This window comes from Cibotium barometz, chromosome 48 (assembly GCF_041138505.1).
Source record: "Cibotium barometz isolate CiBa-2024 chromosome 48, ASM4113850v1, whole genome shotgun sequence".
Classification (NCBI taxonomy): domain Eukaryota; kingdom Viridiplantae; phylum Streptophyta; class Polypodiopsida; order Cyatheales; family Cibotiaceae; genus Cibotium; species Cibotium barometz.
The window spans coordinates 37,007,480-37,021,563 of record NC_141093.1 but is presented as its reverse complement, the minus strand read 5'-3'; the positions used below and the strand labels follow the sequence as shown (position 1 = coordinate 37,021,563).

Sequence of the window (14,084 nt, the reverse complement as noted above, 5' to 3'; positions counted from 1 at the left end):
TTGTATAGCCTCTAAACCTTATAATTTAAAATTGTAACCAATCATGTAATCTTAGAGCACAAGCTACATGTATGGTTATTAAGGAAAAAATTTTCCAAAGTTTCCTTTAGATGGACCATATAAGAAAAAATCTAGCTAGGATTTTGTTTTATAAGATAAGGAGGCTATAATATACACTCACAATAAAATTTATTTATTTAAGCAACAATCTTGATTTTTTTTTTAATTTTGGTATGAAAAGGACCATATTATGGTGGTATTTGGGACCAAAATCAATAGTTGGGAAGAATCAATAAGTATGGTACAATGATTCAAAAATGACAAATTGAAGGTCACTTTTCATCATTTTCCTTCTTGTGGAAAACAATTGAAATAGTTTAAACATTCAACATTTAATCCTTTCCTTTAGATGATTCTTATAAACATGCACACATCTATAAAAACAAGCATCCTTATGCAATAGAGACTCAAGCAAAGCTATGGGTAAGACATTAAAATTTTATAAAAGCAATTATAAAATTATAGTTAGTGGAAAGGAAAAAAGACAAGCACTTCCATAAGATTACCAATTCTTATACTTTATAGATAGATATAATAATTCCCAATTCTTATACTTTATACTTTATAGATAGATAAAGTAATATTTAGTAGTATTCTTACCATTTTGGAATGAGTTAAAAATATATCCCCTCCCAATTCTCTCTCTCTCTCTCTCTCTCTCTCTCTCTCTCTCTCTCTCTCTTTAAGATAGACACACGCACGTGAGCACACAGACATGCACACACAGACATACACACACACATAGATATTTGATAAGATCTTGGACAAGGAGATATTAATCAACCATGTATATGACTACAACCATAGTTTAAATTGACATAAGAAAATTAAACAACCCAAGATAAAGTATGAACAAAAAGCACAAATATACATAGTTCTAAGATAAAGTGTTAATATTCTTATTTTAAGTCAAAATTAAACACATCCAAGCCTAATAAAATTTGTATCTCCCAAAACTTTAAAAATAATAAACATCTCTTTCAATAACTATTTTGGATCACTCTCTTGGGATATGTCATTCATGTAGCAAAGTAAGTTTTGATTTCTCTTCTTACCATAAAGACAATAAGTATAAAGATGTGTCTCATTTGCATATGTGTTCAAGCTAGCACAGGTAACATGGAAAGTTTCTCCTTTTATTAATTGTTTAGCATAAGGTTGTAGCTATGGCTATTTACATGAGTTTCCATTATGGTGCAATGTATACAACAATAAAAAACTCCAAGTATAACACAAATGAAACTTAGCTCTTAGCTTTATTCTCAATGACCTTTAAACCACTTTGGTTCTATGTTCAAGTATCAATGTGTCTTAATGCAAATCTATATTGAATAAGTGGCCAAGGTACCTTTTTGCCTCAAGCGTTTGTACTCACTCTTATGAAGTGTGTGTGAAAGTGACCTTATCATGTCACTTCCCTTGTGTTTCACTTAGTCTCATCGGTCTACTTTGAGTGTTGTGCTTCCACATCTCTCTCCTTACTTGCTGCATCTATGCATGTGTTGCTACCTTGATCTCTACTTATAATTTTCCCTTGAAATGACCAAGGCTCTCATACCATTGTTAGGATCTCTATACAAGGATAAATTTCTCACCAGTTGCTTACCTCTCAAACTAGAGTTAAATCACATGTGAAAATAAATGAACTAATGGTAAAAGCTTACAAATGCACATAAAAGAATGAAGAAATTAACACAAGACAAAAAGAATTGGGTGTGCAATCCCCCCCTCCCAACTTGGCTCCACTTCCCACACGTGGATATTTTTTATATTTCTTCAAAAAATAGCCCAAGGAACCATAACTAGCTTTTCTTACAAATTGGACTTGTCTTTTACAAGAAAAACTATAATTCTTATAACTAAGGTTGCAACCATAAATAATTACACTCACATGTGCACAAAATATAGCATGTCCCAAACTATACGAAATTGGGCTTGTCTTTTACAAAAATAACCATAAGTCTTGCAACTAATGTTGCAACATAAATAATTGCACTCATATGTGCACAATTTATAACATGTCCCAAGTATACAAAATGGGCTACAGGCATAATAACAAAATGTCGGCACGTGGCCAAATAAATGAAGTAACTCTGCATGATATCGCAAATGATAAATATGTGCTATGCACAACCCTATATCCATATGACATCCTAGTTGTAGTGCATCGCATATTACTCAACAATGCTAATTAAGTTACTTACATTCAATCTAGATTCCTTATAATCAATCCCAACATAACAACATATAATAGGCATAAACATAAACACCAATAACACTAGCTGAGTTGTACACTAATAACACTAGCCTGTTAGTATTTATGGAGTCACCCATGATACCAACTATCGGCATGGTGCATCACAGGCATCCCTAATCTACCATCTAGCTAACACATATCGATAGGGTTTGGAAACTTAATTAGGATCCATACATTTGGTTCAAAAAGATGACTCTCCCCTTAGGCACCAAATTACATAAAATGAAAATGAGCTCTAGAAGATGTTGCAAGTGTAGAAATTAAGGCATGCCTTCTAGGGCTACCTAGTTCTCAAATCACTGTGGATTGCGCTTGGTAGATGGGTTGTAACCATATTGGGAAGAACTAGAATCACACATAGACACACTGGATACTTGGGAAGACTAGTTGAAGAAATAAATATCATCCTAAGAATGATTAAATTTACCATCTCATGGGAGAAATGGTGTATAATGGAGTAGGGCCTCAAAGTGTTGATATTATACGTATAAAGCTATGTGTAAAGTTAACTGTGATTCATTAATAATCAAAATATAACCCTAGTTATAATGGAGTAGGGCCTCAAAGTGTTGATATTATACGTATAAAGCTATGTGTAAAGTTAACTGTGATTCATTAATAATCAAAATATAACCCTGGTTATCTTGTGCTCTTAGATAGATTTGCACTAGCTTAAGCTAAGGACACATGATGATGTGGTATTCATGTTGGTGTATGTAGAGAGTGGGCATATGTCCAAAAAAAAAATGTGAAGTATAAAGTGCAAGGTAACAAGGAGAGAAGTTGTCTAGTTCAAGACAGTGATGACTAGGAGGATACGATTTCTAATGATGTACAAGAAAGGGTTTTCTAGCATTTAGAGGGGTTTTATGTATGAAGCTTGGGCAAAAATTTTTCCACTCTGATGGCTTCTCTCAATGGGCTTTCAGATGTAGTTACCTCACAAAGATGTCTAGGTACCCCTTGTATGGGAGGAAAGAGTGGCGTTGCATTGAGGTTGCCCCTCATAGAATGATTCAATGAATGGGGGCTTATGGATCTCGGTGATGAGGTGATTAAGGCAAGGGAGAAGCCCAAAAATGGGGTGTTAGAATAATGCAAATATAGTCGTTAGCCCCATGGATGATGATGCATGAGGATTGGTGGAAGTGTCTTAGCTGGGGTGTTGGGTTGGAGAGGGTTGAGCATTTGGCGGGGTGGCATTTTCCTAGTGTTAGCATGGGCCCCTCCTTCTTCAGATCTTTTTTTCATCCATGCTGATGAAAAAGTCTACTTTGTCGCTTCAAATCTTCATCCTGTGGAGCCTTTTCCTCATCCTTCTTGTTGTCTAAGGAGTCTTCATCCCGTGAATCCTCTCTACATGTAGTTTGTTCATCTTGGTTGGGAAGAAGACTAATAGGACTGTTCTTTTTTGTTTGGTAACTCACTTGAGTAGGAATTGTTAACTTCTATTTTAAAGAATTGGCTAAAATGGAGTAAAGGCCATTTTTTAATTTTCAAATGATGCTAAACCATATGTATCTATCTTTGATTGTGGTTTGGCAAAGTGCTAAAGTCATACATGACATGGGATTCGTGTAAACCTAATGGAAGTTGGTAATATATTGTAGCTTAACACAAATCATGATGTATACATTTTTGAAGGCATGTTAGGATATAACGCATGAAGGATTTGCATAAGCCCCATTTTATGTTGTTTTCCCATGATGTGTTACCACCAAGGAATGTTTTTACAATCAAGCAGATATGAAGAACAAAGTTTGCAACTTGTTTGAGAGAGCTTTTGTTTTACATGGATAATAACACTAGTAACAAGCTTAGTATAAGCTTACATACAACATACAAATAGACACTCCCATTGGAAAGCCTTGTTAATTTGCATCCTATATTTTCCCAAGAACTAGCATTAGAATGGATATGACAAGAGCTCATTAGATTTGGAATGTCATGAAATTGCCTTTTGACAATGAAATTCAAGATGTGACAAAGATATCTTTATGGTACTATGAAGGAGAAAAGTGCATAATGTGAATGAAACAAATGTAGGCATATTTAGTTGTGATATGTGTGAACACACTAGGACCAACTGGGCCACTTTTTCTCTCTTTAGGAGGATTTTCCTCGTCCTAGTATACACCCATCTTGGGGTATACTTATCTTCTCTAGTACAGCACACATTCATCATCTATCTATCATCTCATTGTATGCTCCCTTGAGCTTCTTCGATGTGTGTGTGTGTGCATTCCTGCAATCCTATTTACAACATTTGGTATCAGAGTATACGCTCCTCACCACTATGCTGCTGCCTACCCTTCACCCGAGTTGCTTGTTTTCTTGAATCAGAATAAGGAACCCTTTTGGGAGAAGAAAGAGGACCGTGAAGTGTGTAATACTTTGTACTCAAGTTTTGCAGCCAAATTTTTGTTTCGAGTGCATTTTGGGAACTGTTCGCGTGGTTTTTGGTTTTCTACAGACATCTTCGGGGACCGGATTTACACTGTTCTTCATCGGATTCTAGAATAGTTTTGTTAGATCTACTTCAGACGGGTGTGCAGATACTGCGTGATTACTTGCTTCGGTATTATCAGAAATGGCAAACAATGATGTATTTTGCATGTTAGGATAAGCTTGACGGGACCAACTAACCGTTATGGTCCTATATGATGTGGCATGTATTAGTAGCCAAAGGGCTATGGAATGTTGTGGTTGGTATTGAGAAACGTCCTAGTTCCTCTAATGAACGTGATGTAGAAGGCGTATTTGCAGACATGGACTCAGTTTCACATGGTACATTACCACAGCACATGTGTTGCTTGCTTTGCCAGTTAAGAGGAGTATCATTCCTCACATTCAGTCATGTAGGATTGCCAAACATGTTTGGGACGCACTACATCATTCTACCATGTACGTAATGGAGCATGTGTTGCCTATATACGCAAGCAATTAGAGTCAGAACATATGGATGAGGGAGACTGTTTCCTTAAAAAATTCAAGGATTTCAAGGAGTAGTTGGTGAGTGCTAATGAAATATATTCTGATAATTCATTAGTTCCTATTGTCTTGAATGCATTGTTGAAATCGTATCAAGGTTTTACTTCTACCACATCAGACTCGTAATGAAAGGCAATCCAAATGCCTTGAAGTTTGAGGAGTTAGTTTATGTGCTCCTGCAAGAAGAGTAACCCATGCAAAGTAGATTTGTCATGCGTACAGGAGATCAGGCTTTTGCTACTATGCAACAAAGAGGCAAAGGTAATTCCTTTCCTCAGGGTAGTTACAAGATGAAATCAGAGTCATCGGGCAAGCCTGGAGATAAGGAAGGAGACAAGCCAAAGTAAAAGGGAAAATGCAACTATTGTAGGAAACCTGGTCACTACATTAATGAGTGTAAGAAATGGCTGGAGAAGGAGAAAAAGAAAGACTCAGGTATGGTTGTAGTAGCTGATGCGTCAACATCATCTAATGCACAAAATAAAGAATCTACAAACTATGCACATGATGATTGGGCTTTCATTGTGCAATGCAGTTATGACCCTTAGCATAAGGATATATGCATGGCTATTCACAGATGAACATGCTTGGTATTTTGACAGTGGTGCTAGTAAGCACAGTACTTCTCATCTCAGTTTATTCTCATCACTTGAATCTGCTCCATAGGGTAACACTATAACATGTTTAAAAAAGTCCTCATATCTTGTAAAAGGAAAATGGTGGAACAATCACTCTTTCAGATATATTATATATACCACGGATCAAGAAGAACTTGTTACCTACCTCTGCCATTACTAACGCTGGCTTAGTGGTTCAATTTGAGGATGATAGGTGTATCGTTCATGATCACCAGATGGCAAGACAATTGTTACTTCTAGTACTTTGTCTCATGGTCTTTACATGCTAGATGCATGTAAAGATAGAGGCATGTTATATGTACAGTTTCTTCCACAAAGGCAATGGGTGATGCTAAGCTGTGGCATGCATGCTTTGGTCACTTGAACTTTGGTAGTTTGCTACGTTTGCATAAACCTGACATGGTATCTGAGCTACCACACCTTGAATCCCCTATCAATGTTTGTGAAGGCTGTATTCTTGGAAAAATGCAATGGGCATCATTTCCCAAAGATGGTTCAGTTAGAGCCTTTACAGACTAGATGCATATGAAAGACAAAGGCATGCAATATGTACAGTTTCTAGTACTTTGTCTCATAGTCTTTACAGGCTAGATGAATATGAAAGATAAAGGCATGCTATATGACAGTTTTTGCCACAAAGGTAATGGGTGATGCTAAGCTGTGGCATGCACGCTTTGGTCACTTGAACTGTAGCAGTTTGTTACGTTTGCATAAACATGACATGGTGTTTGAGCTACCACATCTTGAAGCCCCTATCAAACATGTTTGTAGGGCTGTATTCTTGGAAAAATGCAGCGGGCATCATTTCCCAAAGATGGTTCAGTTAGAGCTATCCAAAAATTGTAGCTTATACACAGTGAATGTATGTGGTCCTATAAGGATATCATCTATTGGGGCTACCTCTATTTTGTCACATTCATTGATGATTATTCTAGACATACCTAGGTATATCCATTGAAACAGAAATCAGAGGTTTTTATATACTTTAGGCACTTTACAACTATGGTTCAAAATGCTTCTACATGTAAGATTGGTATCTTGTTGCGTATACTGATCGAGGGGGGAGTATATGTCTAAGGAGTTTCATGCATACCATGGTTGATCATAAAACACCAATGTACTATGCCCTATACACCTTGGCAAAATGGTGTAGTTGATGAACATAAAAATAGGTCTCTCATGGAGATGGCATGTTGTATTTTCAAAAGTCAGGAATTACCTCACGGTTTCTAGCTAGAAGCAATCGTGCGTGCAATATATGTTTTGAACAAGTGTCCTATGAAGGCCTTGCATACAATTATGCCTTTTGAAGCTTGGAACGGTAGAAAGCCCTCTGTGGCTCACTTACGCATTTTTGGTTGTCTTGCTTATGCACTTATGCCTAAGCAACTTCGCCAGAGTAGGCTTGATGATAAGCTATTAAATGTATTTTTATGGGATACAGCACAGAAAGTAAGGGTTACCGCCTCTATCATCCTGCTACCAAGTGGATTCTTGTGATGAGTAGAGATGTTGTATATGTAGAGATACAATTTAACCCTTGCTTTCATGTAAAAAAAATAGCAAAATGTATGGTCGCAAGACATTTAACACTCTCCTTCCATTGTTAATATAGGACACATTGCTATAGGGCATTTGGGTAATTCAAGGAATGCTGTGAAAATCAGCCCACATAGGTTACAAATCAGCATGTTTTCAACCCACAAATCAGCCTATTAATGATGCAAATGTGGATAATGCAGTTGATGAGGAAAGAAGGGAAATTGTGGAGTCAAAAAGTATGCCAAAATGGCTAGTGCAAACACTGTGTGACAACATATTGGCCACTCCTTTCTTTGCCTAGCAGAACATGTGTAGGTTCTCATCATGCATCTCATGTTAATGTAGGTTATGCCCATATGTCATATGACTACCATTAGAACTATCATTGCATTTGCAGCACGTTAAAGTGGAAATCTACGTTAGTTGGATATCAAAATTGCTTTTATGAATGGAGATTTTTGCATGAGGTATCTCAATCTCGTGGTTTTGTTTAAAAAAGTTAGGAATAAAAAGTATGCAGATTGAAGAAAGCTTTATATGTCTTAAGTAGGCTCCCAAAGCATGGTATGAAAAGATACATGCATACTTAGTTGCACAAGGTTTCTACAATAGCCTAACTGATAGTACCCTCTATATTAAGGGGACTAAGGATGTTTTATTGGTCATCATGTTATATGTTGATGACATGCAGCAGCCCACAGGCCCTGATGATGATCATATTTTAGCTTTTATAGTAGCTGATTTAAAGAAGTCTTTTGAGATGTTAGATCTTGGACCATTGCTTTATTATTTGGGCATTGAGTTTTGGCAGCGTAATGATGGCATTGTTATGGTGCAGAGGAAATACATAGATGCATTGTTGAAGAGGTTCAATCTTGAAGACTGTAAACCTGTGGCTACACCTATGGAGCCATGTTTGCGACTAAGTCTTGAAGATGCAGGTGACTCTTTTGATGCTGGCTTGTATCAAGAAGCTGTTGGATGCCTTATCTTTTTGTGTAACACCAGGCTTAACATTCAATATGTATGTGACAAGATAACAGAGCTCAAGAGAGCCATACTTGAAGGAGACTCCTTTATATCTATATATCCTTGTCGAGATGTAACCTTCATGTAATATAAACTGTGCAGAACATAAACCAATGGCCATGTTTATTTTCTATTAGGTTGTTTTGTTGGTTTAACCGCTTTGTAAGGGAGCCCATTTCAATTCAATTAGTATGTTAATAAACTTCATTGTTGTAATTAAAGCGGTGTGTGATTCACTCAAAATGTGATTAGCTTTAATTAATACAAAGATGGGCATTAATTAACGTATACTAGCTAAAACATTAGTTCAAAAAAACGTACCCCCCCTCTTCATGGTTACAACTTCCCACTCCCCCTAAACCTCGTGGTCTACTTCGTGCGCTCCTACCCCCTCCACAACCCCCTTCTTCTTTGATAGCCCTACATATCACTCATACTTCATCATGTGCATGATTTTAGAGATGTGATATCAAGAGACACTAGAGAAAAACTTCTCGTCATCAAAAGGCAAAGCCTCATGAGAGAGAGAGAGAGAGAGAGAGAGAGAGAGAGGGCCAATACTTGAGCATTCTCCTGCACTCCCTTGCATGCTATACAAAAGAACAAATTAGACCTTAAGATAACCTTTATGTTTTATTGATAACATATTGTAGTTTGATTTTTATAGCTGAGATCATAAAAAACGTTGTGGTTGCATATTAGTGTCCTATTTCAAACAATTTGGGTTTTATCTATTAGTGGGCATTAAGCAATGGGAATTTTGCCTTTTCCTTAAGGATGCAAGCACCTATGGAACCCCTCCAACTCCCTCATCGTATTAATATAGAAAGCCCTTCAAATTCGTCACCCCTCAGCTCGACCTTGGGTAGTGGAGGCATGTAGGCCATCTAGAGGCAATTGCCATTTCATCATCTCTCCTTTTTGCTCCTACAATTGTGCACTTCACAACCTCAACTAGTCCTTGGGTAGGTCTCCTTATTGAAATGACTTTGCACCTCCCAATCTCTAGTAGTCTTAGAGGGTAGCTCTCCTCTCCTCACTTGAAAACCTCCGTGTGCTAGTCCCCTTCTCTCCTTAAAACCTTTGTGCGCGCGCGCGCGAGAGAGAGAGAGAGAGAGAGAGAGAGAGAGAGAGAGAGAGAGAGAGAGAGAGAGAGAGAGAGAGAGAGAGAGAGAGAGAGAGAGAGAGAGAGAGAGAGAGAGAACGACTAGCTTTATAGAAGAAGTGAATGGAAATGGGAGAAAGAGACACCTAACAGAATTACCCTAAATGCTAATTTTGAAGCTTTGAGTTAAACCTTTGGAAAAATAAAGAATCTATGACCCACATTAATTAAAACCTTAAAAAAGGTTAAGGTGCCCAAAACCCAAAAACATTTTGGGTGCTGACTAATAATAATATTATTTAGTTAGCCAAGAATCGTATTTTTTTTAGGTGGTGTATATTCACTCGAATGTATTAATTAAAATTTTTTGGTGGTGTATATTCGTTTTGACATTATAATTTGTAAGGTTTAAAAATCTTAGAATGTAAGGTTTAAAAAATAGAATGTAAGGTTAAAAAACTAAAATGATGGGAGAGGTTAAGTACAAACAAAAGATGATGGACGACGATCTAATTTCATGATATTACTAATCTCATGATTGGCTTTTCTTCTTGATGAAGACCAAGAGACACACTATTAAACTAACATGCACAATGAACAACCTCAAAAGACAGACTATGATTAAATAGGGCATGAGACTATAACTTGCTCTGAAATAGAAAAGTCCAGTATTTTCCATACGCCTCAAGAAACCCAGATAGTAGGCAGATATTACGACAAAAAAAAGCATTCCGAACAACCACGAACACACGACTGTGCTAGAACCATCGTCACTCGGAAGACGGCCAGGAAGCATATCGACTAGCCACGAACACACGACTGTGCTAGAACCATCGTCGGAAGACGTCCACGAAGCATATCGAACAGCCACAAACGCGAGCACTGGTTCTAGAAGACCGGAAAGACAGACGACCACGACCATGGTTCCACGACTGTGCTAGAACCATCCTCGAAAGACAGCCAAGAAGCATATCAAACAGCCACGAACACACAACTGTGCTAGAACCATCGTCGAAAAATGGCCACGAAGCATATCGAACAGCCACAAACGTGAGCATAGGTTCTAGACGACGGGAAAGACAGACAACCACGACCAGAATCGAGAAAGACAAGAGAAGACATGCAAAATAAAGGGCTTACACATGTTCACGTTTGCATGCATGCAAATAGCTTCCAACACGTGTATTGCAGCCCCTATCGCTTCCCCTTGTTGATTAAGCTTCGCAATTTTAATAAATCCTTCTCCTTATTAATTAATGCACCCCACAAAAATGTTTGGGGTGCATATTATTCGTATTTTGTTAATGATTATGGCGTATGCTTGTTAATGATTATAGGTTAAGCTATGTAATAGTTAAAGTGCAGAATAACTTAGAAAAATAGATTTACAAGCTGGCTTCTCTCTGACCCCCTCCCTCACACGCGCGCGCACACAGAAAGATCAACGCGATTTTAATCAGTGAACTGTTCAATCACCCTCGTCTTCCCACTCGGCGTTTTCTCAGAAATCATGCCTGTGCTACAGGTGAGATAATTAAGCTATGAAGCTTGCGTTTCTATCAAACATTTATTCTAATTAATTTTTATGCTTAGAAGGGCATCAAGAATATTTTCATTGATTTAATGTCATTTTTCAACTTTGAAAACTAAATTCCCTTGGAGAAAATATCATAATTCTAAGCCATAGGTTTACCTACCATAGCATTTGCATTTTCCTTTTTCCATCTGTGGTTATGTTAAATTAAACTTCTTTATGGATTTTAGGGCTAGGAGTGCTAGCTTTTGGCCTGATCGGATGCGGTAGTATGCTATGGTTAAACTATGTACATTATCTTTAACTTATGCTGATTATGTGGTTCTAAGTTCATAGCTAGTTTTATGCATGACTGGATGGAAAATTATGTGGATACAGCTCTGGTTTTACTGTATTAATCATGTTTAACCTGTGTTGATTATATTGTTTTAATTATGGTTTATAGACTTAGGGATAGTATGGCCTGTTTTTTTCCTGTTTGGATGCATGATTGAATTGTTTTTCATGAAAGTTTTACTTTTTCTAAAGCTATAGTCCACATTTTTTTCAATGGTCTTTGGCAGGTGCCTCGGTTAACCACCACATTGAGAACCTTCAGCAATCAGTCAAGTAGCATTCAGGACATTGATCAAGCTTACTTGGACCGGAAATTGGTGCTCGAACGCAAGCGCCGCCAAAGGTGATGCTATTCTAAAATAGTGAAGTCAACCCTTTTTGTCAGACAAGTTTTTCATTACGGCTGCAGATCATTCCATATTATTAATGTATATTAAATATTCAAGGGCGAAGTATGTTTCAGGTGGACACACACAGCCAACATACATACATACATACACATAAATTTATAATCTCTTTCTCTCTCTCTCTCCCCATAGTGCTTCCAAGTCTTTGATTGACACTGAGAGTAGGTCGTCAGCTTGAGAACAGATTCCATGTCTGCCATGAAGAACATATGCAGATCTTGCTACCTACTACTACCTACACTCTTACTGTATACAAGACTCATGCATGCTAACTAATGCAAAGACCTATGTTAAAACCCTATGCAGAGATCTATGCGAACTAATGGACATGCAACTTTCTGCTCATCTAGCTGGGGGCTGCTCCTAGCACTCCGATACCAATGTGACATGCTTGCAGAAGCGTGCTTGATTTATGCTAATTAAACATTGATTAAGTTGCTAGTTAATGCTAATTACATGACTTCAATTACTTGAGTGCAAATACACAAGAGACGATGACAGGATGACCTTATCGGGTGTCTTTCATGAATGAATATATATATATACATTGGCTAAAACACAGATTTGTAAAAGATCCGGTTGTGTCCTACTGCCCATTGATGCTACGGATGCATGGCAAAAGGTTACTTTCACGCTAAAACCTTGAGAAAATCTGAAAATAAACAAAAGAGAGAGAGTAGAGAGAGAAGACACCACACTGGGGATCAGAATAGCCTTGGGTCGACCCCCCTCCCCCCCCACAAGCTATATTAGATAAAAACACTTGGTGGAGTCTTGAGTACAAGTTCTTAGAGCTAGATAGCTCTCTTGTCTTTTTACATGTCTTAACAATGAGAGAATAGCTGAATTTGTAGTTCTTGCTAAAAGCACTTGGGAAAAGTGCTTTAAAACTCACTTATAGCCCAAAAAGCATCTTTTTAATAATAAAAGTTCTTCTGTTTTTTTGTATTTTAAAAGCTTTTAATCTTTTTCTTTCCAAAATATGGTTGCATTGTTCCAAGCCTCTAAGGCCCTATGCTACTATCCTGCCACGTGGCAGTGCAACATTAGCATTGCCATCGTCAACGCCACATTAGTACTTTTTTTATTAACTTTTTTTTTTAAATTTTTAATTTTTGTTGTTGTTATTGTACGTAGCATTTTTACATGCTAGCAACTTGTATTTTGATGCTTGAGTGACATCTCCCCAACTTATTAAATAGCTATCCTCAATTGATAGATATAGCTTTGTCTTAACTTTTGCTTGCTGTGAGCCTAGCTCGTCTCTCTCTTGCTCTTGAGACATGGTTCTTCATGCGGAATGTCCTTCTATTGTGCTTGGCTTTGGGGAGCATCTTGTCCTCACGGTTTTCACATAGTGACCTTGGGTTTGACCTTTTTGGCAGATACTCCCACTCCTTGTGTAAAGCCCCAACCAGATAAACCCTATGATTAAGCATAAACATGGAAATAAAAGGACATAGCATGAAGCTCACCGCCCAACCATAGAGCCATTCAGGCTCACCCCCGAGCAAGGGGGATAGTAGCATCTGAGACATGGCTTCACGTGCAAAGTCCCTGGCATCCCATACCACCAGTACACACCCATCGGATGTAAGCACGGAGTAGTCTCAAGGCCTAGAGTCTAGGTTTGAGGAGCTCTCTCTCAAAACTGACCCATAAAGTGACTAATATAGGCCTCCTATAAACCAGGAGCCAAATATAGCACACGTCTCATAAAAGCTACTAATCCCCTCACTTAAGATACCTAACCTTGGGCTATGGTATAACCCAACTTGAGGGTCTTAAGCCTAGTTAGCCCTGGGACGTAACAATTTATCCCCCCTTATGAACCATTGATGTCCTCAACAATGAATTCGGGGAATCGACTTTTCAAACTATGCACTGACTCCCATGTAGCCTTGACCTCAGACCCTCCCTTCCACTTGATCAAGTACTCTGAATAAACGGTATTCCGAGACTGTTTTGTACGATGATTCAGAACCAACTCGGACTCTAGGGGAATATAACTAGTCATATCCTTGAGGTTAGGGATCTCCTCCACTGGGACAATCTCATCACCTTCACCCAAACGTTCCTTTAAGGGTGAATCTTGATTCCAGAAGGAAGTGCTAACAGATAAGCTACCTCACTAATCTTCTTTGTGATCTGATAAGGACCACAACATCGAGAAGATAGCTTGTAA

General features: G+C 37.9%; 1 protein-coding gene across 1 annotated transcript in view; it reads left to right on the top strand.

Moving 5' to 3' along the window:
- Positions 1 to 10,880: 10,880 nt before the first annotated feature.
- The window catches only part of LOC147611142 (U5 small nuclear ribonucleoprotein helicase), a 194,069-nt gene continuing 190,865 nt past the window's right edge, over positions 10,881 to 14,084 (top strand). Inside the window, exons 1-2 of the mRNA XM_086785805.1 lie at positions 10,881 to 11,147; positions 11,720 to 11,835. Coding sequence (XP_086641931.1) covers positions 11,133 to 11,147; positions 11,720 to 11,835 — 131 coding nt within the window. The 5' untranslated portion in view covers positions 10,881 to 11,132. The remainder of the gene's footprint in view (positions 11,148 to 11,719; positions 11,836 to 14,084) is intronic.